General features: G+C 47.2%; 2 protein-coding genes and 1 non-coding gene across 6 annotated transcripts in view; 1 reads left to right on the forward strand and 2 right to left on the reverse strand.

Moving 5' to 3' along the window:
* Window positions 1-5,578: 5,578 nt before the first annotated feature.
* TRNAS-UGA (transfer RNA serine (anticodon UGA)) lies at window positions 5,579-5,660 on the reverse strand. Its single transcript has one exon. It is a non-coding gene; the product is annotated as a tRNA-Ser (tRNA).
* Window positions 5,661-10,177: 4,517 nt separating this feature from the next.
* Window positions 10,178-12,682, forward strand: LOC112060998 (butyrophilin subfamily 1 member A1-like; the record flags this gene model as incomplete). Its single annotated transcript, XM_065561257.1, has 1 exon — window positions 10,178-12,682. A coding segment is annotated over one exon (537 nt), but the record flags the coding sequence as incomplete, so codon positions are not given.
* A 927-nt stretch (window positions 12,683-13,609) lies between these two features.
* LOC101943734 (butyrophilin subfamily 2 member A2-like) overlaps window positions 13,610-27,243 on the reverse strand; it is a 46,890-nt gene continuing 33,256 nt past the window's right edge. For all 4 annotated transcript variants that reach the window (XM_042861803.2, XM_042861802.2, XM_008176941.4 and 1 more), the window contains 9 exons: window positions 26,656-26,676; window positions 24,539-24,559; window positions 23,488-23,508; window positions 23,214-23,234; window positions 21,441-21,461; window positions 20,206-20,226; window positions 19,467-19,487; window positions 19,324-19,350; window positions 13,610-14,954 (listed from right to left, as the gene is read on the reverse strand). In XM_042861803.2, coding sequence (XP_042717737.2) covers window positions 14,443-14,954; window positions 19,324-19,350; window positions 19,467-19,487; window positions 20,206-20,226; window positions 21,441-21,461; window positions 23,214-23,234; window positions 23,488-23,508; window positions 24,539-24,559; window positions 26,656-26,676 — 686 coding nt within the window. In that variant the 3' untranslated portion in view covers window positions 13,610-14,442. The remainder of the gene's footprint in view (window positions 14,955-19,323; window positions 19,351-19,466; window positions 19,488-20,205; window positions 20,227-21,440; window positions 21,462-23,213; window positions 23,235-23,487; window positions 23,509-24,538; window positions 24,560-26,655; window positions 26,677-27,243) is intronic.

The raw sequence follows: 27,243 nt of genomic DNA on the forward strand, positions 1-27,243 counted from the left end.
AAAAAATTAGAGGAAACACTGCTCCTGACTTTCAACCTACTTGAGCCATCTTGAATTCCATACATTGACTGATCAGAATAAATCGCAGATCGAGGGACGTGATCATTCCCCTCTATTCGGGACTGGTGAGGCCACATCTGGACTACTGTGTCTAGTTTTGGGTCTCACACTACAAGAAGGATGTGGAAAAATTGGAAAGAGTCCAGCGGAGGGCAACAAAAATGATTAGGGGGCTGGAGCACATGACTTATGAGGAGAAGCTGAAGGAACTGGGATTGTTTAGTCTGCAGAAGAGAAGAATGAGGGTGGGGGATTTGATAGCTGCTTTCAACTACCTGAAAGGGGGTTCCAAAGAGGATGGATCTAGACTGTTCTCAGTGATACCTGATGACTGAACAAGAAGTAATGGTCTCAAGTTGCAGTGGGGGAGGTTTAGGTTGGATATTAGGAAAAACTTTTTCACTAGGAGGGTGGTGAAGCACTGGAATGGGTTACCTAGGGAGGTGGTGGAATCTCCTTCCTTAGAGGTTTTTAAGGTCAGGCTTGACAAAGCCCTGGCTGGGATGATTTAGTTGGGGTTGGTCCTGCTTTGAGCAGAAGGTTGGACTAGATACCTCCTGAGGTCCCTTCCAACCCTGATATTCTATGATTCGAAGTGCTCTCAAGTGAGCTACAGACCAACAGTGGTTCATAGTAATTATTCAGCAAGTATTTTAGAAGACCTAGAACATTAGAGGAAATCATGACCTGCTAAGAGACAATTAATGGAGAGAAGCAGCAAGATTAATCCCATACATTGGATTGGTTGTGACTTATTTGCCTGATTTGAAAAGAGACCAAAAGGACCTGAGTCTCCTCGCTGGCGATAGCCCCCTGCTCGGCCAATCGGCACTGAGACTCTGAGGGGCGGGAGGCTGAGAGGTCTCACCAGATGTCCCAAAGGACGGCCCAGGTCACCATCAGAGGGGATCACTCTCAGATCCAGCCCCACCTCTTTGTGAGGACCTCCCGCAATGAGAGCAACACCCCCACCCCATCCACACTCCACACACACCCCTTCTTGGTAGAGGGAGGGAAGCCGGGAAAAGGGGGAAAAGAAGCAAGAGAAGAGGAGAAAGGAGGGAGGAAAGAGGAAAAGGGAAACCAAAAAGGATAAATCCCAATGTCCCCAGGGATTCCAAGCATCAAAGTCCTAGTAGGAAATCAAATTTGGCCACCTTAAGCCAGTGTTTTCTGGGCCTAGAATGCTGCCTGCACCAGGGGGATCAGTCTGAACAGGTTCCGAACCTCTCTGAGCCTCTTACCTTGTAAAAGGGAAGTTTGTGCCAGAAAACAATCAGTGGTAGGAAAGGAGAAAACTCCACAGAGGTTCCTCCTCATGCTCACATCCATGAATCCTAATTCTCTCTCAGTCCTCGAGGAGAGACCTTGTGAAGGAGACTTGTGGCAGCAAAGCCGGGGGTGTCTGAGAGACTGGCCTGGCCCTGCACCTCTGTCCTGCCCGGCTGATATCAGGGTCTCTCTGTGAGGTCACCCCCTCCCCACCATCTTTGCCCAATAGGCCGAGTTCCTGCAACAGGCCTTTGTGATGTCAGTGCCACCCCCACCCCTCCCCTCAAAGCTGATGTCCTGCCCCTGGCCAGCCTCGTTGGGTGTTTGAGTTGTTTCCCCTCGATCACCACACTCAATGACTGTTGAGTCTGGGGATGGAGCTGGCTACACAATAAAACATCAGTTTTTCATAAATTAGTAGACAAGGCCAGAAGGGACCATTAGAGCATCTAATCTGACTGCATATCCCAGCCTCCTATGTATCACAATAGCTGCTTTTTGACTAAAGCACCTTCCTGAAAAGCATCTTGTCTTCACTGGAAGACATCAAGAGATGGAGAATCCATCACTTCTCTTGGCAGCTTGTTCCAAGGATGAATCGCCCTCCCTCTTACAAATCTCTGCCTTGTTCTGATGAGAATTTTTCTGATTTCTGCTTCCAGACGTGGTTCTTGCTCTGCCTGTCTTTGCAACACCAAAGAGCCCTTTAAATACTTGGTGTTTTCTCTCGGCGAAGGCACTTGTACATGGCAATCAGCTCACCGCTCAATCTTTTTTAAAAACTAAACAGACTGAGCTTTTCAATGCCTCCTTACAAGACATCTTCTCCAGCCCTCAAATATGGCTCTGTTCTGCACCCTCTCCAGTATTTTTAATGTTATTTTTGAAATCAGTCTCATCACTGCTGAATCACCTCCCTTTCCATCCTCTGTTTATCTATCCATGGATGGTGTCACTGACTCCCAGGACTTGTGCTCTCTCTCAGCCCCGTACAGTTCAGGCGAGGTCAGGGCCGGCTCCAGGCACCAGCCCACCAAGCATGTGCTTGGGGCGGCATCTGGAGGGGGGCGGCGCGGCGCTCCGGCCTGAGAGCGGGGCCGCCCGCGGCGCTCTGGCCGCCGGGATGAGGGGAGCCGCGGTGGGCTCGCCGCCCTCCTCCCGGCGCTCCGGCCACCAGCCCCTCCCCTGCCGCGCTCCCTGTGGGGGCGGTGGGAGGCTTTTTTGCCTGGGGCGGCAAAAAAGCCAGAGCCGGCCCTGGGCGAGGTCACCGCTGGTCCTCTGTAACAACAAACTACTTCTCCCACCAGTGCCACCTCGTTAAACAAACAACACCCAGGGAAACTGAGTCCCACACACTGCATGCAAACCACTGAACAAACAAGAAAATCCCCGCATCATCACAGCTGGCGTTAGCCCTGTTCACCACAGAATCGCACTGGGAGCTCATGTTGAGTGGCTTGCCCAGTACGACACCTAAATCCTTGACAGAGTGTCTGCTTCCCTGAGTACAGTTCCCCACTCTGTGGCCTACCTGCTTTGTTGCTAGCACATGGAGTCCTGCTACCCCCTCCCAGTGCGCCAAGAGGGGACCCGGTGCCTGGAGCCGCTGTGGTTGTGTGAGAGCGTCAGGCTGAGAGACCAAAGGGCACCTTCAATCTGGAACAGAGAGGTCTGGCCTGCAGGTGCAATCGCCCTTGGTTTGGGGCAGTTTTCTGGCAACCCTGCGCAGAAGGGGCTGTGGCTGGCAGCAGCTTGAAGCTCTTCCCCGCGCTGCGCTAGGCACTGTTTGAATAAATGAAACGTACGTGTTACATACAGCCTCTTGGTGCTCGATCAGAAGTTCTCTGTTTGCAGGGTCGGTCCCAGGAGATTAGAGAGATAAAGTGGGGGAGGGGATCTCTTTTATTGTCCAACTTCTGCTGGGGAGAGACAAGCCTTCGAGCTCCACAGAGCTGGTCCTCAGGCCCTTGTCTCTCTCCCCAACAGAAGTTGGTCCAATAAACGATCTGACCTCCCCTGCCTTGACTCTCGGTGTTTTCTGCTCACACGGGCGTGGCTGGGAAGGGCCACAGGGCTCAGCAGGCTCAGGGAGTAACATCAGCACCACTGAAGGTAGGAGTGGTCTGTCCAGCTGCCCCCTCCTCCCTCAGTGTCCGTCTGTGCAGGGAGGTCTGGCAGCCCCTCCTCAGCCACAGTCCGTGTGTGCCCAGCACAGGCTCCCCTGGGCAGGGCCAGTCAGTCTGTGTGTGTCACAGCAGCCCCCTGCTCACTCCCCCATGGAGCCCAGATCGGGGTGAGCTGGGCCTCTGGTTTGTTTGATCCCTGAAGGGGTTTCTGGGCACTAACTGGGACCCCAAGTTTCTCCTCACTTGAGGAAATCCCTGTGAAACTCACCCTTTCCGTGTGTCTTTTTCACGCCCTCTGCCAGAGACGGTCCCCATTCTTGCTCCAGTTCAGCTGGCAGCATGTCTAGCTGGAGGGCAGAGGGAGAGAGCTGAAATTTCAGGCTGTCGTGTTTATGGCGGGATTGCGGCTATTAATTGACAGAACCTGATAATTCTATGGAACAAACGGGAAAAGGACAGAGATACAGAGTCAGGCAGTGAAATGGAGAAAATACAGGAAGAATTTCTACCAAGGGCGAAGTGTAATTAAACAGAACTGAGAATATTCTCTGCACACCTTGTCTAACTCTGGGCCTGATTCTCTTCCATACTGATGACCTTTCCCTGTCTCTGGCCATGTCTGGAGGGCTTTGTGCCCCTGTAGAGCCCCGTCACACTGCCCCGAAGGTAAAGGTGTTATGTAGCCTCAGCCCAAACAAGAATCAGGTCCTGTGTCACTTTCATCCTGGGTTTCAGATGAGTGACCCCTAGAAGTTGGGGGCCCATCAGCGCCTAGACCATGGACCTGCCAGAGAGGCCCCGCCCTTGGGCATCCTCTCCCCCCGAGGTCCCGCCCACCCACTGTTCACTCCCCTCCGCTCCTTCCCCCTAGGCCCCCCCTACCTGCCCCTCACTCCTCTCTGTCTCTTCCCCCAAGACTCCACTCACTCGCTGCTTGCTCCTCTCCGCCCCTTTCCCCTAAGGGGGACTACCAGGGGGCCATGGGGCCAGGCATCCATCACTTTTTCCTGCCTTAGGTGAGCAGGGGGCGGGGGGGTCCTTTACCACTTGTCTAGTGAAAACAGATTGCTGGGCAGATAGGTTTGATTTGAGTTGATTAATTTTCTTCTTTCTCAACTCAGATTTAAGTGGATGGCTAATGTCAAAAGAGCCATGATTAGTTTGGAAATGGCGCTCGACATTATGTTTTTTTGGCACCGCAACAGCACCCCCGCACAATAAGCAAACACATTTCCCTTTATTTTCAATAAAACAATAGGATTCTTCCCACTCTGCATTGAAATAATACGTACATTGTCTTTTATTTGAACCATTCATTTTGGGCAAAATGTTAAAAAAATAATAAAGCGGAAAGCACAAGCAAACAGCAGTATCAGTGCAGCGGAAGAATACTCACAACAGGGCCGGCTGCAGGCACCAGCGGAGCAAGCACGTGCCTGGGGCAGCACATGCTACGGGGCGGCATTCCGGCCATTCTTAGGGCGGCAGAGTCTGAGTGGGTTTTTGTTTGTTTTTGGGCAGCGCGGAGAGAAGCCGGAGAGAAGCCGCAAGGACAGAGAACAGCCTGCAGCCCCGGAGTTCTCTGTCCCCGGCACGTGCGGGGCTGCGGCTTCTCTCCCCTGCTGGGCACTAGGCGGGTGCACATCAATGTCCCGTCGGGTGCCATGGCGCCCGCGGGCACCGCATTGGGGACCCCTGATTTACCACTTTCTCTGGCCTTAGAGGCTTGCTTCCCTTGCAGCTGTGATGGCCCCCAATTCTCTGAAGCTTCACTTCCAGGGCTTGAAAGATGACAATGGGCCCACGGAGGGGTGACCCGCCCCACATCCCGAGCGTTTTCCCCCCTGCATGGGCGGCCTTGTGGGGGATGCTCAGCCTCCCCTGGCCTCTCATACCGACTGCCGCGTTCAGCTCCTTCTGCACCCAGGGTAGGGCTGCGCCGGGGGCGTGGTAGAGGCTTTGCCTGGGACCTCAGGGACACATCATGAGGCTCCCTCCCAGGCATCATTATGAAAGGAGCAGAACAGGAATTACTTGGGGTGGGGAGTGTATTGACCGTGTCTCATGGGTCTGTAGAGATGTACTGCACCAGTGAGCAAGTGTGCCTAAAACACAGGCCTCGCTGTGAGCAGGATTTGAACCTGCACGGGGAAACCCTATTGGATTTCAAGTCCAACACCTTAACCACTCGGCCATCACAGCTGTGAGTGAAGTGACCCCCCCCCCAAGGTAAATAATCACAACGTCCAGGCTTGATGTCATCTGAAATACAGAATTCAAACAGCAAACCTGGCTCCCAAAGCACCTGGGGGAATTTGGGGTTCTCGTTGCTTAGCCATGTGGTTAAGCATCAAACCAACATCCTCCTGTGGGGTCTGTAATTGTTGCTCTCTCCACGGTAAAGACAGGGAAATGAAGGCACGGGGAGGTTAACTGACCTGACCAAGGTCAGACAGTGAGGTAGAATCCAGCTCTGCCCCCCACCAGCTCCCTGCTCTATCCTCCAATATACTGACTTTCTCGCTGTATTAAACTATTTTTATTGGACTCTTTTCTCTATTTATAAACAGGACTAAACCATGACTGGACTGTCCGACAGGAGAATGGGACATGGCTCCCTTCATCTGGACCCTGGATTTCTCATTACTCCTGAGAAACTTCTTAGTGGGAAAATGAACCACATTCAAATGATTAGATTATGACCCGTTTGTCGTCTTTGTTGCCTTGGGAAATCCCCCGAGCCCTTTCCCCTGAGTCAGGATTGATAATTTATTGGTCACTCTGATTTGTTTCACTTTTATGTTAGCATCTGTTGCAACTAAACGGTCAGAGCCCATCACTTCCAAAAGTCCCAGACGTGTGTCTCAGTTTCCCCACCTAGCTCCCTTCTCAGTACCTTTGATTTTCCTCAGAGTCTCCTTCAGAGCACTGGTTTGTTGGCACCAATAACCAAGTCTGATTTCCAGGCCAGGAGACGTGTCCTCCACCTGCTGGAACTTTCCTTTTTCACATCTAGAAAGAAACAGTTTTTTCCCCATTAATCATCATATTTTACTATGAATTTCTTGCCAGTGAGAAATGCTGAATTGAGGGGCCTGGAGAATGAATCTCTGTGTATCCAGCCACAGAATAGCTGCAGCCCCAGCAATGCTTCCCCGAGGTGTCCCATCAATGTGCTTCAGCCCTGATTTACTGAGACCAGCTCTGGGAACAGGACGGGAGCTCAGTCCCCATGGGCAATTCACTCCTCAGCCTCCATGCTTTGACCAGTAGATTCCAATGTTCCTGCTGGTCTGTGTTCTGTGGACATCTGCCCACCTGCCCCTGGACCGAGATCAACTTCCTTCGCACCAGCTCATTCCTCACCGGTCTCTGAATGGTCACCACGTCACACAGACATTTGTTCACTCCTGCCCTGGGCAGAAGAGAACCCAGTGCCCTGGAGGTGACAGGCCCGTCCTGTGTCCCCAGTCAGGGGCATCGTCCCTGCCCGAAGGCGGTGGCTGCTCTGGGGAGCTTACAGTGGCACCGATGCAGCTGCCCTGCTGTTAACTCTCTAGCGTGGCTGCTGGAAGCTGACGGCAGAGAGCTCCCCACCCCCAACGAGAGCCGTAGCCATGTGGGCAGGAGAAGCTCTCCCAGCGACATAGCATTGTCCACACCGGCGCTTAGGTCAGTGTAACTTGTGTCACTCGGGAGGTGGTTTATTCACACCACTGAGCGACATACGTTCTACCGACACAAGGGGGCGTAGACGCAGCCTGAGCAGAGAAGCGATTAAGAAAACATATTTAGTTTTGTAGGAAATGCAGGAACCCCAGGTTTGTAATAAACCAAAGGAGATTCCGACCCCATGCGTCACCTTCCCCACTTTGCAGTTGTGCCCTGGGAGAGTTGTTTTGTCTCAGCCTGTGGCCAGACTAATGACAGGAGCCAGGCACCTGTCTATGGTGCTTCTGACATCCTAGAGGGGAGAAAGGAGAAAAGATGCTCAGTTCCCCATGCCACTCACACAGGGGGAGGGAACTTTTGTGGTAAATGAAATAGTCTCAAGGCTCCAAAGGAGTCAAAGGTGTTAACGTGACCCTGTCACTGTCCAACACAGAACGGGTGATACAAGGCTTGCGGTAGATAGAGACTTCAGCCTGCTTAGTCCCATGGCAAACACACCTCTAAAATCCCTGTTAGTGTTTTACTAAAATACAGAGAAAGAAAGAGAAAGAGTTAAAGCAATGGAAATGTAAAGTATTCCGTAAGACTTTCCTTTTAACAGCATCCCTTGTGCCCGTTCTCTTTAGCGGGAGACAGTTTTTAGAAGGAAAGTTCCTTATGTGACAGTCTCTTGGATGGTTTTTAAGATGGTAGCAGCTGTCCTTCTGGGGAAATGGAAGAGATTAGCTGAGATGGGCTGCAGCTGTCATTGTTGTGGTGTTTCTTGTTAAAGTTCAATCCCGTTTCCCAGGTGGCAAGATAAGACACACACACACAAACGGGGAAAGAAAAGAACAGCAAAGAGAAGATGCAGCTTCTGGCTCTGGTATTGAGTTTCTCTCACTGCCAGAGAAACACAGGCCTAGCACAAGGCCTTGCCAGCCACTCAGAGACCACCCTCGGGCTGCTTGGGGCATGGCATTTAGCTGTCTTTCTGGTCACAGGTTTGCAGCAGTGTTGCAAAATATGCAGTCTTGGCCAGCTAAGTCAGATTTTGATTGAATAGAAGCAGAAGGAGAGGGATAGAAAAAGAAAAATAGGTCAGGAAGGAAATAGACAGGCTGGAAGTGGAGGTGTGTTACTTAAGTCTGGCTACACTAGAAAATTAGGTCGGCATAACTACATCATTCAAGGGTGAAATCCACACCCCTGAGCAGCCTAGTTGAGCCAACAGAAGTCCCTGCCCCCTCCCGGAGACAGTGCTAGGTCAAAGAAAGAATTCTTCCATCACCCAGCTATCACCTGTCGGAGATGGCATCCCGTTAGCATGGGGGTGTCTACATGGACCCACCACAGCTGTGACGCAGTAGTGTTTTAAGTGTAGACAAGCCCTTAGTCACATACCATAACTGCAAAGTTCTTGGATCAGGCTTGTAGCAGTGATGGAATAAACTGTTGGCTTATTAAGTCTCTGGTTGTTTCTGAATCATTGGCAGGTCCTCAGTCCTTTGGTTAGATGCTCCCATTAGTATGAGGTCCTAGTCAAGTGGTTGAGCAGGAAAGAGGCCAAATGGAGATGTGTCTGGGGCCTTTTATAGCTTCTGCCATGCGCACGGAAACCACCATTGTTTCAAACAAAGCCCTCAGCAGAGAGAGTGGAAAATTACAGGTAACGAGATGGTGTTTGGAGTCACATGGGCAAGTCCCACGTCCATGCAGGATTTCACTTAGTCACAGCAGAAGCATGACCTAGACTCCAGGTGGAACGTTCACAGGCAAGTCCATTGAGAGCAGATAGGCGAGTGACGTATCTAACTGAACTATAACCATTTTTGCAACGACTGTCATATAGTTGCAACAAATCGTGTACAAAGATAGTGAAGTGAGGTGTCTATGAAAAGGTTGTAATTTGCTGGTTATGCTTATGCTGTCTGTACGTGTGTATCATTCTTGTATTTGAAGTTATGAATATTGGCTATGTACTTGTATTTCACTGTTTGCTTGTGAGTAGCACCAGTGAAGTATTTGGCCAGCTTATTGAGAAAGGGCTAAACTTCTCACTTCAGAGAAAAAAATGCATGAAAACACTTTTATAAACGAGTAGCTAAAGACACAAACCAAACCAACACCCAATGTGACACTCCCCCACCCCCAAGAAATAAAAATACAAACTTGAAATGTGGTGGCGATCCCGCGCTGAAGTCACACAAACAATCCTGCCACCAGCCTTTGCACTGAGTCCATGACCAGACACACTCGCCCCGAGCGACACTCAAATGCTCTGGTGTTTCCATACCCATCCATGTGCCCTCTGCTTTTCCCTGAGCGAGGGGCTCTCTCCCCTGGCTCTTCACCAGCATCCCTCCTTTCTCTTCTGCTGGGCAGGCTGAGCTCCCCAGTTCTTCCTCCGCTAGAGATGCAGTGTTCCTCTGACGCTGCCACCTCCTCCCTTCTCTCTTCCCAAGGCCACCCCCCATTGACCACTCTCTGGGCTGGAGTGATTCTGCCCCAATGCTCTGTCCCCTCCTCTTCTCCCAGGCCAGGGACAGGAGGCTGGGCTCAGTGTACTGCTTCCCCCGGGTTCATATCTGGTGCCTCCCTCCTCTCACGCCCCTCTGCGCAACGTCAGGTTCCTCCTCTCTAACCCTCCGGGGAGCCGCTCCAGCAGGAAGGGGGAGAGAGGCAGTTTCTGCAGCCCCCACAGCAGGTCCCAGCAGCCGGGGGAGGAGCTGCCAGGGCACTCGGGGCAGAGAAGCCGCTCCCCAGGCTGGCGCTGTAAATCAGAGACCAGGTGCTCTCATCTCTGGGACCCTTTTCCCCTCCAGACTCTTTGCCATCTGAGCTACGCCAGCTGGGGAGCAGGAACCTGCAGCCTCTGTATCTGAATGCGAACGTCCAACAGGGGGTCCCATTACCCAGGCTGAGAGCTGCAGTGACGTCTCTGCTCAGTGTCAGGTGCCCAGGACAGAGGCAGCGCCCTGGGATCCAGGCCTGTCCCAGGCAGACCAGGGCTGCTGGGGAGTGTGAGAAATGCCCCCAGCCCCCCCCGGGCCGAGCTCTGCCCCTAACGCTCTGATTCTCTCTCCCCAGTGACGGTGACTCTGGATCCAGACACGGCTCATCCCCAGCTCGTCGTGTCTGAGGATCAGAAAAGTGTGAGCTGGGGACACACCCCGCGGTACCTGCCCGATGATCCTGAGCGATTTGACACTGAGCTCTGTGTGCTGGGCTGTGAGGGATTCACCTCGGGGAGACATTGCTGGGAGGTGGAGGTGGGGGATGGGAAACGCTGGGCTGTGGGGGTGGCCAGAGAGTCTGTGAGGAGGAAAGGCTGGATCAGTCATAACCCTGAGGGGGGGATCTGGGCTGTGCAGCGGTGGGGGAGTCAGTTCCAGGCTCTCACCTTCCCTGAGACCCCCCTGCCCCTGAGCCGGGTCCCCAGAAGGATCCGGATTTCTCTGGACTGTGAATGGGGGCAGGTGGCTTTTTTTGATGCTGATAACGAGGCCCCGATCTTCACTTTCTCGCCAGCCTCTTTCACCGGGCAGCGAATCCGTCCCTGGTTCTGGGTCTGGACAGGATCCCGGCTCAGACAGTGTTGCTGAGACTTGGGGGGGATATCGCCCTGGAGACCCTGAACTCAACCTCTCTAGTCTCACACCCCCTTGTCTTTGTGACATTGAAAGTTTCCTGTCTTCCTTCAGGCTTTCTGCCATGCAACCGCTATGACCCTGGAGGCCCTGATAGGTGTCTGACCTGTCAGAGTGTGGAAAACAGGGGGTGGCTTCTCCACCTCCTCCAGTCTCATCAACCCCAGGCTTTTGCCGCCTGTGTGTCACTGTCCTCTATGGCACAGGAGGACTCTGGGAATTGTGGCGCAGACACTGCTACTGAGACATGGTGAGAATAGTCCAATGGGCATGAAAAAATGGGTGTCTCTAATCACAGTCATCCTAGTCTCTAGGATACTGGAGGTGTCTCATTTACCTAGACTCTGGCCCATCTTTATGACCTTGGAGGACACCTGTCTACCCAACCCCAATATCTAATCTCTATGACGCTCCCCCCCCCCGCCCTCCCTGCAGCCCCAGGGATGGGAAGGGGTGTGTGTGAATAACTCCTGGAGTTGCAGGAGGAGCATAGGGGCCCTGAGGGGCACATGTGGGGGCTGCAGGATGAGAACTGTTGGAGGGTCAGGGACAGAAGTGATGTGGGGTTGGGGCTGTAACTACTAGGGGGACTGGGGGACAGGCAGATGTGGGGGTGACAAGGACACCAAATTAATTGTGATTTGGGAGGTTTGGGGAGAAGGTGAATACTCTTCCCCAGCAGGGAGCCTGGGAGATAGAGACCCAGTCCCAGGAACTGTCAAGTGTGACCTCCAGGCCCCAGGGGACGGGATGCTGTGGTGGGGGGAGGGACATGGGAGGAGATGTCATTTGGATGAAGGTGAGCTGGCTGCAGGGAGGGGAGAGGCAGTTACAGAGCAGGTTTAATCAGAAGGGAGAGAAGAAATCAAAGGGGGGGTGGGAATAAAGTAAAACAAAAGTAAATAGAGAAACCTGGGGCAAGGCGAGAGGGGTAGGGAACTAATGTGAAAAGAATGAAAGAAAACAATCCTGAAACCGGAGAATCTTGGGGCAAAGGGAGAGGAAGGGATAAGATCAGGGAGAGAACTGGGAACCTGAGTTGGAATAATCTGTGATAGGGAATAAAAGAGATTTAGGAGCAGACAGAGAAATAAATGGATGGAAAACAAGTGTTAGCTAAAATGATGTGCAAAACTGGATGAAATAAAATAAAAGGGAGAAGGGAAGAAAACACGAGAGGGAGATCTATAAAATCTTTCTGAATGTATGACTGTAACTCGTTAACGGGGTGAAAATAAGCAGAGGGACTTACTGGTACCCCGGGTCCCTCCTGGGCAAGGTGGGGGGTGGCTCTGGCCATCGGAAGGGGCGGGGCCTCGGGTGGAAGGGGCAGGGCTGGGGATCAGACTCCCCCAGCCAGCCCTTCATGGCCAGGCAGCCGATGCGGGGGAGCAAAAGCAGCAGTGCTTTAACATCGGCCGTGTGCGGGCCGGTACCGGCAGCCAGTTCTCACTGGTACACTGTACCAGCCCGCACCAGCCCATTTTCACCTCTGCTCATTAATTCCACCCCAATGTTCATTTGCAATATTTCCACTTTAATGCCTTTCAGAACAATACTTCAAATTTTTGGATGTTTTTACCACATGGTCTGGTTATGAAAGTTCAATCCCAGTTCCCTTTAAGCCTGTCATTTACTTAATGTAAATAAAGCTTATAAAAATGTTTCCTTGTTGATTTCCCTTTCATTTTCCAGATGTGATTTTTGAAGATAGCCATGGAATTTTTTTCCCCCCTGAACTGGTTGTGTCACTGAACACTGATGAGGATATGCATCTATGTCACTCTGGGATTGTCTACAATGCAATGTAAGCCCAGGGTTATTGGGTCTGGAGTCAGCTGGCCCATGTTGGAGAACCCTGGGCCTGAGCATCTACACTGTTTCTTAACTTTACATTAAGATATTTCTAAGGCTACGTCTACACTACGGGGGGGGGAAGGGATCGGCGGGTAGAAATCGATCTCTCGGGGATCGATTTATTGTGTCTCGTTGGGACGCGACAATCGATCCCGGAATCGACGCGTGTACTCCACCAGCCCAGGTAGGAGTAAGCGCCGTCGACGGGGGAGCCCCGGCGGTCGATTTGCCACCGTCTTTACAGCAGGGTAAGTCGGATCAGATACGTCAAATTCAGCTACGCTATTCCCGTAGCTGAATTTGCATATCTGAAATCGATCCCCCCCCCCCCCCCCCGTAGTGTAGACGTAGCCTAACATAGGCTGGTGCTCTGACATCCACACTGCAGCATGTAGACCTGAGTCAAACCAACCTTATCCCAGATTCCCTAACACCTGCCTGAACTGTGGCCACTATAGCCCTTTGACCATGTTGCAGTGTAGCAAAACTTTTCTGTCCACCCTGCTTGTTACAGGAAGTTTGACCAGCCCGCCAGCACAGACTATCGAGGAATGAGTTTGGTCTGTGTGTGCCCAGCAACTAGAGCCAGCAACATGGAGATGGCACCTTTTGAAGAAGTCCTCTTGCTTGCGCTTTCACTCTGCATCACAAAAGGGACAGAGCTTCCTTGAAGTGCTGGTGGACATTTCAGAGGAATTTTCTGACCCACCAAAGATACCTGATGGACTGTATGATGGAGCAGGAGGAGGAGTACCCTGGCATGAAGACTCACACTGGCATATGCTGCTCAGTATAACTGGCATAGCTGCTGGTATTCCCTAGGTAGACTGGCATAGGGCCACAAGCACAGACTGGTGAGATCACATCATCCTGCAGACCTGGGATGCCCAGCAGACAGTCCAGAGTTTATGCAGGAAAAAAAGGTACCGCTCCCTTAAAAAACAAACAGTTTGAAAGAAACAGAGAGAAAAGAAAATAACAAGCAGAAATAACAGCATTTAAAATACAAGCTATATTTACAGTCAGGAAATGTGAGAATTACAAACAATTCAATGATAGTGTAATAATCAGAACACAGAGAAGAGAGTGTCCAAAATCTGTGAGAATAGTTTAAGGCCCCAAAATAGCTTTTTTCATGAACAAAGGGATTGATTTAATAAAACATAATCACTTTCCATAACATTTAACAGTTTTATTCCCTCTCTCTTGACTTTTCTTATCCCCTTTCCCTTTCTTTCACTCTCCATTTCCTTCCAGCATCTCCCTCCCCAGAAAAACCTCATGTTCCCCTTTCCAATCTTCAGCTTCTCCTCTCCCTACCATAGGCGCCGACTTCTACTGGCGCCGGTGGGTGCTCGACCCCCCTCAGCCCGGCCTCACCCCTGCCCCGCCCCCTACTCCTCCCATTCCAACTCCTTCCCCAAATCCCCACCCCTGCCCCGCCTCTTCCCCGCCTCCTGGAGCTTGCTACAGCTGTTTGGTAGCGAGAAGTGCTGGGAGGCAGGTGGAGGAGTGGGGACGCGGCACGCTCAGAGGAGGAGGAGGAGGAGGTGGGGCGGGGGATTAGGGGAGCTTGGCTGCCGGCGGGTGCAGAGCACCCACTAATTTTTCCCTGTGGGTGCTCAAGTCCTGCAGCACCCACAGAGTCGGTGCCTATGCGCCCTACAACCCCCCATGTCCTCCGTCTCCCCCATCGCCCTCTCTAGAACCATAGCAGTGTGATTTAAACCATCTGAGCTGTCCCCAGGACAACAACTAGTTCAGGACATTTCTGGTCCACAACCAGAGTGAACCCCAGTGGGGTTCCACCTCCCCATCTCCAGGACTCAAGGGCAGATTTGGAGCAGGACTCCAATCCCCACCCAGAAGAAGGGAAGGATTGTCTCCCCAGTGAAAGGCGCTGACAGGAAAGTAAAGATCAGGGTCTCATTACCAGTATCATAAAATGCCACCCACTCCGCTTCATAGTCCAGATAAACCCCAATCTTCTTAGGTCTCTCACTCAGGGGCATGGGAGTTTCAGGGGAGGTGAGAGCCCGGTATTGATCCCCACATCGCTCGACAGCCCAGATCCCCTGCTCAGGGTTAAATCTGATCCCTCCCTTCCTCCTCATAGACTCTCTGGCGACACCCAGAGCCCAAAATCCCCCGTCTCCCACCTCCACCTCCCAGTAATGTCTCCCCGAGGTGAACCTCTCACAGCCCAGCAGACAGAAAGAATGGAATCTCTCTGGATTGTCCGGCACCTCCTGCCGCGCAATTCCACGCCTCACGCTTTTCCGATCCTCAGACACGATGAGTTGGGCATTTGCTGTGTTTGGATCCAGGGTCACATTCGCTGCAGTGGAAAGAGAGAATCATGATGCTAAAGGCAGAGCCAGAGGTGCAGGAATGCGGGAGTGGCCCTCCCACTCCCCACGGGCCTGGCCCCCTGCCCCTTCTCCTCCCCCCAAAGGCCCGCCTCCTGGCCAGGCCAGAAGCTGGAGCCTGACCTGGGGAACCTGTGCAGCTGTGGGGAGTCGTGGACCCTCCACCTGCCTGGGGTGCGGGGGCCTGAGAGCAGCCCCAGGCCCATGTCCCTGTCCCCCAGATGACCCCCCCATCCAGGGCTGATGGAGGGTCCGTGGCTCTCCACAGCAGCTGCCCGGGTGTCTCTTACTATAGCCTGGTTGCAGCTCTTTGGCCCCCGAGGCCCTGTCCCCAGGCCAGGCTGGACGCTGGATCTGGGTAAGAGCCTTGCGGGCAGCTGTGGGGAGCTGCAGACCCTCCCCTGCCTTGGTGGGACCCAGGGGATGGGGACATGGGCCAGGGCTGCACTCGCCCCTCCCCCATCCCAGGCAGACTGGGTTCCAGCTTCTGGCTTGGCCAAGGGGGTGGGGCCTCTGGAGGACGAAAAGGGGCAGGGGCAGGGCCATGGAGCGGGGTGGGGGCCTCCCCACCTCCTCCCCACCCCAGTTTTAGGAAGAAGAATCCAAGCTCATCTCTGGGGGAAGGTTTGATCTGCCCTAGCTCCTTCCTCCAGGATTTACCCAGCTCTGAATGGGGAGGCGCTCCAAGATCTCTGCCGAGTGCAGGGCAGAGTCACAAACCCGAGCAGGAACAGGTCAGTGACAACAGTGAAAGGTCATCTGAGCCAGGTCTGAGATGCAGCATCTTTCCTCTCCTGCAGACGACTCTCCCCAGAGAGGGACCCAGAGACCCAGGAATGCTGGGAGCCCCAGCAGATTTTATTCCCATTTCTTTTTCATGAACAGAACCCCTGCTGTGCTCCTCCTTCCTAATATTTAAAGTCAGATCACACCATAACATGATTTGATATACCCCTAATTTAAGTTCCATGGGGAATAATCAAGGCCAGATAGAAAGGGATATCAGCCAAGAGGCATCTCTCCAGAGTGAGGCGAGCCACAAAAAAAGGGAATTAGGACAGCCTGAAGAAGCAGAAAGATATTTTAGCACAAAGAGTGGTTAAAGTAGAATGAAACACAATGGGCCGCTCTCACAACTAGAGTTGGTGATATTGTTAGGCCAAAACTTTTGTTGGTGAAAAATGCAGATTCAACAACACAAACATTTTCCAAATCCATGTCAATTTTGCCAAATTGTTTGTTTAAGACAAATAAAAATATTCAAAAAAAATCAGACTATTTTGTTTTGACATTTTAAAAATGAAACATTTTGATTTTTTTGGTTGGGAACAATTTTTCATTTCAAAATTTCCCTTAATTTTATTTTTTAAAAAGCAAAAAAGTTTATAAATGCTCAAAATAAAACATTTTGTTTAAATCTTTTTTTTTAACTTTCTAAAAATTTTCATTTCTGGTCTGACTCAAAACAAATTTGTCTTCATTTTTTTGAAACTGCCAATGAACTGAAATATCAATTTTTCACCCAGGTCTCCTCATGACATTATCTAAGGAGGAAGGAGAAGATCATCTTCTGTTTTCAGCAGAGGAGAGGAAACTTCTCTCCTATCCACCACGCCCCACACACTCTCTCTCCTTTAACCATCCATGCACGTTACTCCAGTTCTCATTTGATGTAAGTCACCACAGTGAAGTGCCAAAGTAGACAAAGCTCACTTCAAAGGTAAAAAGTTGGGGATGCAGCTGTCCTTTGGCTACCCTACATTGCAGTGGCACCTTTCTATGCTCAGCTGCTCTGGGGTCATCTCAGCTGGGAGTTACTTGACTCTTCAAATGCATGGGTTGAATTTGCAAGCCATGTTCCCCTAACAATCATGTTCTGATTATTGTTAGTGATATTCCTGTGTATGCGGTTTGGAGGGAAAGCAGGGCTTATAATGGACGCTCACTTGCAACCTCAACTACAGAGGACATACGTGGCCCACTGCTGATTCAGGTGTCTCCAGCTTGGCATCCAGGTGGAATGAAGAAGGATTGAGACGGTGGTATCACTTTTTCCATTTGAAATTAAATGTAGGCAATCTCCCATCCCAAAGCTAGATCTGACTGAGAATTCTCACCTTGTGTGGGGTCCTGGCATGGCAAAGGATAAGGCCAATGCCCCATTTCAGTGTCATTATAGATAATGCTTGTTGTGCATGAGTCAGAATTTCATGGCTGTCATGAAATCTATGCAGCTATCAAAGTTTTTCATGGGATCAATGTGGACCAGTGAGACTCACTCTATAGCTAAGGCCCCAGCTGGGTTTCCTTTAATAGCCCATTTTTGCCATGGTTACAATCCTTATATTAGCTTCAAAATTGGCCGATGAGGTCTGGCTCTTAATATTCTATAAATAAAGCTAAAAACAAACAATCAACAAAACAGCAGTGAGCAGGACACCCCTATCTGAAGACCAGTGTCCCGCACCAAAATGTAGGGGATTAAAGCTTACATTTGAAAGTCGTTAACATGGTTCATTGTCTTTGGCAATCTAAGCACTAAAACTGGGGGAATCGTTTTTTCCTGAAAAATGTAGATTTGGATTGACTGAAAGATTTCACAAATTTGTGTAAAATTCAGAGAATTCTTTTGGTAGGGAAAAAAACTCTGAAAAAGTTGAAGCACTTCTTTTTCACATTTTTGAAACAAAACAGTTTGACTTTTTGATTCAAAAAGATTTTTCTTTTTGAAATTTGCTTCAATTTTATTTTAAAAGATGTTTTTAAACTTTATAAATTAATCAACCATTTCATTTCTGGTCAGAAGATGTGTTTCATTCAACCTGATTTTTTTCAACTTTTCAGTTTGCCAAATTTCTTAAAAAAAAATCATTTTTGAGCCACCCTGAAATGATTTTTTCATTTTATTTACAGTAGAACCTCAGAGTTACGAACACCCCAGGAAGGGAGGTTTTTCGTAACTCTGAAATGTTCGTAACTCTGAAAAAATGTAATGGTTGTCCTTTCAAAAGTTTACAACTGAACATTGACTTAATACAGCTTTGAAACTTTACTATGCAGAAGAAAAATGCTGCTTTCCCTTTTTTTAGTAGTTTACATTTAACACTGCACTGTACTGTATTCGTTTTTTTATTTAATTTTATTTTATTGCCTGATTGTGTACTTCCAGTTCCAAATGAGGTGTGTGGTTGACTTGTCAGTTCATAACTCTGGTGTTTGTAACTCTGAGGTTCTCCTGTATTTATTTGTTTTCAGTAGAGCCACAAACGGAAGAATTGGCTATTCAGACACCTCCACTAAGCACATCAAATGACTGCTATAGAATCAAACGTTAACAAAAAATGACAAAGTAGTCTTTTCCCCTGAAGACAAAGCTCTCAGTAGAGCCTGATCACTAGGATAAAAAAGAACAATAAAAAAGGACAGACAATTCCTATCAAATCATACATCAGGAATAAGGAGGTCTGTGTGGGGAAGGGGATGTGTTCAGTGCTTAAATTTGTGCGAGGGCATGCCAGCGTTGAGCCCCAGCATCTCTAGGCTTGGCAGTTTGTAGCCCTGGTACCTCTGGGGTTGCTTCATCAATTATGAATGTAAAAAAACTGCTTGAGCCCCGGAACCTCTTTCATTACACATGAAGCACTGGATGTATATCAGAGCAGACCCATAGAGCAGCAGGTGAAACCTGTGTGGGAAGTTTTGTGCATCTTTGTCTTCTCCCAGAACTGTGCAAATAACTGATTTTTAGGTTTACACCAAAAATGAATTTTAAAAAAATAATTTTGGGTCAACCAAAAATCTTAAAATGTGTTTGTTTTGGGTTGAATGACATATATTGTTTGACCCAGTATCCTGTTTTCTGACAATTCCAGGTGCCCCAGAAGGAATGAACAGAACGTGCAATCATCAAGTGATCCATCCCCTGTCGTCCATTCTCAGCTTCTGGCAAAAAATAAACTAATCAATTTGCCCAATGTCACACAGGAGAATTATCTGAACTGAGGCCTTCCGAATTCTAGGCTAACACCCTAGCCACTGGGCTGTCCTTCCCCTATGAATGTGCAAAGAATAACATCAGGACAGCATCCCATTCAAGTACTACCTGAGCATGTATTATCCAGAAAAATATTAATTCACTCCTCTCCGTATTCCCAAAGGAAGATTCCCCAGCTTTACAGGTCACTTGGGGGAACAACCTTCACCATTCACACTTCAACCAGAGAAACTATTGCATTATTTCCTATTTGGGTTGTTTTAAGCTATTTCTACGAAGAAAGGGAGCAAGGATCTCTCAAGGAAGTGAAATTTGGACATTAACTAAATACAAACTTTACTTACTTGGACAAACTAGGGCTTTTCTCCATTCTGAAACCAAGCAAATCAAATAAAGTGAGCACTCATGTGAATAAGTTCATTGTTAAGCTGAATCTGATTAATAAAAAAGGATGCATTACTGAAAAAGAAGGTGGAAAAAAGCTTACCAAGTTCTCTTTGAAGTCCACCTAAATAATAATAATAGTAATAATAATTAAAACATCAGAAATAAAGACATTATGGAAGAGCTTTTCTCCCAAGATTAAATTAAGCCCAACCCCTTCATCAAAACCACCTCATGCCAAGACTTTTTAATCAGTCTTTGGGAAATGATTCCCTTCCAAACCATGGATAAGGCACCTCTGAAATCTTCCAGTATCAATTATTCTAGCCCTAAGTGGGGTTAAAGGCCACATCCTATACACAACCACTACACAGGGTGGGACGGGGTTGTAGGCAGTGAATTTATGTAATGTGATGATCACTGTAGACAAACTCCTTACCGACAGATAGTGTTAAATTGTTGTCTTGTATGTTAACTAGATTGTTGTATCTGATCTGGGACTCTAGTACAAAGTCAAGGCCTGTGTGTGTGTGTGCTGGAGTTGGTACTTGCAGTGTTCCAATACAGGTCTGTGATTCCATAAGGAAGTACTACAATACTCCAGACTAGAGCTTGTCAAAACTCAGAACGTATGTCACACTGTTTCATTAGGTGGCTGAGAATCTGGACCAGCATATATATTCAATATCCTCAGTTTTAATCACTATCTCACAATCTCTCTTGGTGACAAATCATTTGTTGTGTGTATGAATTCAGCCTGCAGTTCCTGTCTGGGGAGAAAAGTAGATGGACAATGTCATGAGAAGATGCAATCCATACAGAAATGAGAAAATATAACTTACTCATTTTTTCATTCAGTTCACCTTAAATAGAAAGAAAAGGAAAAGGCAATTAAAAATTCTCTTAGCATGTATGGAAATGTAAAGATCACTTTTCAGTATAGTCATTCAGCTCACGTACATAGGCCTTGATTTAGTTCGGTGGAAGTAATCACATACTTAAAGTTAACCATATGCAAGTGTGATGGCCACCACCTTGGCTGATGACCAGGGATTTAACTGGGGATCTCCAGAGCTAAAAAAAAAGACCAAATTGCTGTAGATTTAGCAAGGATCTGTAGCAGACTCATATTGTATGTAGAGCAGTACGCAGGCAAGCCTGTAACACATTCACCAGTGGGCTGTATAATGCAGAAGGATCATGGCTATTCATTACTGTTAATGTGTACCTTCCCGGTGGTATTCTAAAGGCCTGAATCTACACTGCAATCAGTGGGACTGAATTCAACAGTTCACTTGCATGGCTCCAAACTCAGGACCAGGAGCTAAGATTACAGGTCAAAAATGCATTATAAACACCCAATCTGACCAACACTCAGGCACATGAATAAAGTTACTCATGCATGTAAATATTTGCAGGCTTGGACTCATAGGCACTGGTGATACAAAGAGTGATGTTCGTACGTAATGTTAAGCATGTGAGTACTCCCACTGACTTCAACAAGACCACCTGTGTGCTGAAAATGAAGCATAAGTTTAAGAATGTGTCGGCTCAGGGCTCCAATATAATTTTTTAAACATTTACAGTTTTGCAGAGCCAGGTGTCTTTAGGTCTGATTATTAATTGTTAGAGCTGGTGGGGAAATAGTTTGTGTTTGTGGGGGGAGGGCATATGACAATTTGGTTGACATTTCCCTCCCCTCACCCCCATTTTGGTCATTGGAAATAAAAATAATGATGATGAAAAATCAAAATTCAGAATACTTTGATTACTATTCCTCAGGGCCCATCTCCCTTTGATTGCACTGGGAGTGGTGTGCATGCAAGAAATGAAAGGTCAGAGCTTAACATTATTATCGAACTCTGGTTTTTTATTCTGACATACCATTTTATAGACAATGATTTATTACAAAGACCCCAATCCTGCAAATGACTGAGCTGCTGCGCCCTCTGAATTGTGGCCAAAGTTCATGCATTTGATTTTCAAATTGACAATATTCCTTTAATTAAAAACAACAACAATTTAACTGTGTACAACTTCAATTGAGAGGTTAGACTGGGAGAAAAATTGAACTTACTAATATTTTCAAGATGTGCCCCTAAAATAAAGCAAACAGAAATAAATACAAACTATTTAAGAGTTTTTTCAATGAACAAAGATTTAAATATTTTTTCTCCATTTTATATTGATTCTTAGTTCTATATAATCATTAATTACATTTCTATCTATATTGTGGATTTTCTGGTTGCAAGTGAAAATAAAAATTCAAAGGTTTACAGTTTTGAACTGTGTCTAGAACTGGGGCCCAGTTCTGCTTCTGTGAGTCTGAGGTGTGCAAAGATTGCAAGAGTGAGCCCTAAAATGGTAACCGCTAACACCCTTGAACAGTTAATATTCATTCGGTTCTATAACTCAGTCTTTAGTCTTTCTACTTTCCTTATCCTTAATATGGATTGGTTTAACTTTCTTCTAAAATGGCACATCTCTCCATTATATCCTTTCCCCTCCTTCTGTCTCCAGTGTTGCCTCTCTCTCTTCCAAGCTGTCGCCACTTCTGCCACCACTGAGAACAGTCGAGCTCCATCCTCTTTGGACCCCCCCTTCAGGTAGTTGAAGGCTATCAAATCCCCCCTCACTCTTCTCTTCTGCAGACTAACTAAGCCCAGTTCCCTCAGCCTCTCCTCATAAGTCATGTGCTCCAGCCCCCTAATAATTTTTCTTGCCCTTCGCTGGACTCTTTCCAATTTGTCCACATCCTTTCTATAGTGGGGCGGGGCAAAACTGGACACAGTACTCCAAATAACAATATCATAGCATCTGGAGGCGAATGCTGATATGGCTGAGGTAGGGGAGACATTTATGATGCAATCTAGAGCCTTCATGTCATGTGAGTTATTCAAAAGAGCCAGGAAGCAGCTGATGTCTTCCCCAGCCTGGGCAAGTCCCTAGCAGGATTTGAACAAGCATGGCCAGCTTCTGCACAACCAGGCTGCAGCCCACCGCAATGGGGCCATGCAACAAATAAGGAGCGGGTGTGGCTAGAAAGCACTGCCTGCTGGTAACATCTGGCTGGTGGACAAGACTTATAGGAGCTGCAGCCAGGTGGTATGGATTCGAATAGCCCATAGGCTGCTGTAATCTAAAGCTGGGTGAATAATAGGGTTTTCAGATCTCAGCAATTCCAAATAATTGGCGGGAAGGGGTGCATTACAGGTTGAACCACAAAGATTTTTTATTTAGTTACTTTCAGTGAAAAAAAAGGTCAGTAAAAAATTAGTTCCAGGTTGACCAAGATATTTTGTTTGATCTGAAAGGAAATGTCTTGTTCTGATTTCAAGCATTTTCTTAAAAAAATAAAATAAAGGAATTTTCAAAACAAAAAGTCACTTTGAATCAAAAATTCAATGTTTCATTTTGAAAATGTGAAAACAAAACATTTCAATTCCTTCAGATTTTTTACACCCAAACAATTTGGCAAATTCAGCATGAATTCTGAAAACATTTTAATGTCACTGAATTTCCTTTTTTTCCCTAAAAAACTAAAATTGGTTGAAAAATTCCACCCCTCGACTCTACTCTACAGTAAGACTGGGGTCTGTGTAGAACTGGCCAGAGAGCCATTATTGATTCCTCTCCAACTTCTCTGCCCAGGCGCTGCTCCAGCATTCTGAGTCAGTACCCTGACTTCTAGTCACTTAAACATTTTCTCACATTGCCTCTTTACATCAAATCATTCACTGTATGTCTAATCTAAAGCTGCAGGAACTTTGAGGGTAGAAAAATAAAATTATGTTATAATGGAAAGTAACACCTTCCAAAAAAACTTTCCACTGGGGGAAATATAACTTACTAATTTCTTCATGGAGTTCACCTAAAAAGAGAGAGAAAGAAATCCACATAAATAATTAGAAGCTTGTAATATTTTATCCGAGTGCATCCAGATTTAGGCCTGATCCTGGAAACACTTATTCAGAATCATGTGTAGTAGTCCCACTGAATTGCGTAAAGTTACTTATTGGCTTAAGCCTTTGCAATATCTGGGTTCAATTGCTATTACATGGGATTTTTCTTTCCTGACTAAAACTTCATGTAGGATGTTTCATTAGAAGAAAAATAGAACTTACTGATATTGTCAAGGTGTTTCCCTAAAATAAAACAAAAACAAATACAAATTATATCATTAATTTATATTTTCATTTAAATTATTTAAGAACTTTCAGTGAATAAAAATTTCAAGGATTTTTTTTTCATTTTTACATGAATTCCCAGTATCAAGATCATCAGTACTAACATTTTCTTTCATGTTGCATTACCCTTATGGATTCACTACACATACAGATCAATCCTTTCAAAGGTTTACAGCTCTGAATTATTTGTAGGATTCAGGCCAATCCTGCTTCACAGACCCTAATCTCCTGTTGGCTTCACTGGCAATCGAGAGTGCAAAGACTGCAGGATCAAATCCTAAAATGCTAATAGTTTGTTGATATGACTTGAGCCTTCAATATTTATTTGCTTCTCTAGCTAGGGAGGTTGTGAAATCTCTATCACTGGAGGTTTTTAAGAACAGGTCAGACAAGCACCTTCAGGGATGGTCTAGGTAAATGCTTCACCCACATGTACCAAGGCAGGATGGGGAGAAGTGGCAGGACTAGAAGACCTCTTGAGGTCCCTTCCAGTTCTGCATTTCTACAATTCTCTGGGTCTTTAATAAAAAGTTCTGCGGCTTTTACTATAAAGATTAAGGGTAGTATTTTCCTAGCTCTGTTCCCACTGAAGTTAGTGGGAGTTTCACCATTGACTTCAGTAAGAGCAAATTTAAGCCAGTCCTGCGTGCTTTTGATAATGCCACTCTAATAGGTTTAGACTGTCTCTTGTATGCCACAACTCTATTACATTATGGCCCCAATTCAGGAAAGCACTTAAGCATGTGTTTCAAGATTAAAGTTAAACACTTGCGTAGGTGCTATGCTGAATTGGAACAATAAAACAGCATCAGAGTTTCTATTGGAAACCTTTATTCTGATCCTTTTCATGTTTCTCCCATTGCCTTTTGGTGACCTTAGTGCATAGTGAACCTTGGGAGGGAGGGGGACTGCACTCGAGAATAGAGTTAAAATTCTTAATATGAGAGGACTATTTACAAAAGGGAATACGAGGAAAAAGCTAACTTACCAATTTCTGCCTGCAATCTCCCTAAGGAAAGAAGAAAAAGCAAAACAGATACAAAGAAGTATAATGCCCTGCTCCTGTCCAGGTGCCTACAGATATGAAAGACAGTTTTGTTTATAAGCACAAAATTATTCATTCTTATTAAACCTCTACCCCGATCTAACACGACCCGATATAACACGAATTCGGATATAACGCGGTAAAGCCGTGCTCCGGGGCAGCGGGGCTGCGCACTCCGGCGGCTCAAAGCAAGTTCGATATAACGCAGTTTCATCTATAATGCGGTAAGATTTTTTGGCTCCCGAGGACAGCATTAGATCAAGGTAGAGATGTATTGTATATGTTTCCCAGTATGCACCCTAGATTACATGTCAGAAATGTGTTAGATGTGCCCAATTTTGCAAATCTTTATGCACGGGAAGAGCATTATTCACATGTGTAATCCTGTGTGGGGTTGAGTTCTTAAAATTATTTTAAAAGCATTACTATTTTGATGGGTAAAATATGTTTTTGTCTACTCACGTGTGATTTTTTCCCATTTTTTTGTGCATCCCAAACTCCTATTAACTACTCTGGGAGTTCTTCACGTGGAAGGAATGAAAAACTAGGCCTTAAAATCACTAATACTTTACTAACAATTTGAGGCTCTGGCTTGTTTTTCTACTTTTCTGGTTAACAGAATTACAGCTGTCACCAGCTGTGTAGCTCAGTGAATAGTTGATTTTTCTGTTCAGAGGCCAAACTGAACATTTCCCCCCCAACTTTTGTTGTTTCAGTTTGTTTTTTTCCTTCACAAAATGAAAAATAATAAAAAAAAAAGTTTGGTTGAAAAAAATGTTTTGAATACCAATTTGAATTGCTATTTTGAAACAAAATATTGATTCAAATTGACACTTTTGAAATGAAATATTGATTTGAATTCACATTTTTGAAACAAACCATTTTACCATTTCTGAATTCTTAAGTGTTTTCAGTTGAAATTATTCAGTGAATTCAACACAAATTTGCAAATAGTTTCAGTGCCCTGAAAACGTATTTCAGTGAATTTACAATCCCCCCCCCCCCCCAAAACAAAACAAAACAAAACAAAAACAAAAAAAACCCAGCCAAGCTGTACACCTTATGGCGAAGATTACAACTTGGGCAACACATTCTAGCATTTTTAAAACAATAATTAATAATGATGTGGCTGAGGCAGGGGACTGGATTTTCTGCTACTTTGTGGGCCCTTTTGATGTCTAGACTAAAAAGCAATTGGATGTCCCAAGCTGAAGGCTTCCCTGGTGTGACGGAGTCCCTAGCAGGCCCAGTGCTGGTGTACTCAACTTCTGAACCAGCCCCTCAGCAGTCTCTAGGGGAGAAGTTGTACCGGGGCTGGAAAATGACCAGAATGACACAGACTATACCTATTCTGGGTCTGCAGGGCTGGTCCCAGAGTCAGGGAGCCATAACCGGTTCTTTTATGTCCTCCTCTGGCCACAGCAAAATAAGAGCCAGCACGTCTATTAGTGATTTATTATTTGCATTGGGTAGTTCAGAGGAACTCCAGTCCTGGGTCAAGACCCCATTGTGCTAGGTGCTGTACAAACACAGAAGAGTTGATCTGAGCTTGGATATTCCAAGCAGCTTAAGTGTGTAAAGGACACTTGTTTCATTGACATTCAGTGGAAAGTGGGTGCCTAATTGCCTTAGGCGCTTTTGAAAATCCCAGACTTTAAATTTATTCACAAAGCCTGGGGTGTCACGTCATTTCCCTACAGGTAAATGAATCCTACAGTACTTACTAGGGCATTGTCTACACTACGCAGCTTTTAGCGACATGACTGTCGACAAAGCCCTGTTGCTAAAAGTCGGGCAGCGTCGCCACTGTTTGTTGGCTCTTTTGCTAACAAAATACTTCCACCACCAATGAGCAGCGTTCACTCTGTTGGCAGCAGAGCGCTCCTGCCAACAACGTGCTGTTCACACTGGCACTTGTAATGGCAAAACTTTTGTCTTTCGGGGGGGAAGGGGATTAACATCTCTGAATGACAAAAGTTTTGTCGTTCAATTGCCAGTGTAGACACAGCCTAGGATGCAACTCCATACAAACTATTGCATTAGAGGAGGTTATAACTTACTAATTTCTTCTTGGAGTTCACCTTGAAAAAAAAGGGAAAGAAATAGATAAGTAAATGAAAGACTATCAAGAGCTTTGTTTCATTGCATATGGACCTCAAGGTCAGCTTTCATTATAAGCACTCTAATTAATCTACTTTGACCCCAATCCCGAATGGGCAGTTTAGTGTAACCCCGCTGAGCACCACTGACTTCAACGGGACAACACCTTGAGAAGAAAGCTCAGTATGTGCATAAGTGTCTGTAGCCTGGGCACCAGAATTACTGTTGATTTCCCGGGGACAATGCACAGCAGTGAAGATAGGTGTCTGCAGGATCAGGGCCTCTGGTCATATTTTCTTTGTAGAACAGTAAGAGCAGATCTACACCACAGACACTGGTTGGCATAGCTATGTCAGCCAGGAGTGTGGGGAGGCAGAGGCGCCAACTTCCCGAGTTCCCTGGGTTGCTCGACCCCTGCTCTGCCCCAGGCTCCACCCCCCCAAATCCCCACTCCTGCCCTGCCTCGTCCCACCCCCACTCCACCCCATCACGTCTCTTCCCACACCATTCCGCCCCCTCCTCCTGCCTCTTCCAGTCCCTGCTCCACC

This window comes from Chrysemys picta, chromosome 11, assembly GCF_011386835.1.
Source record: "Chrysemys picta bellii isolate R12L10 chromosome 11, ASM1138683v2, whole genome shotgun sequence".
Lineage (NCBI taxonomy): Eukaryota > Metazoa > Chordata > Testudines > Emydidae > Chrysemys > Chrysemys picta.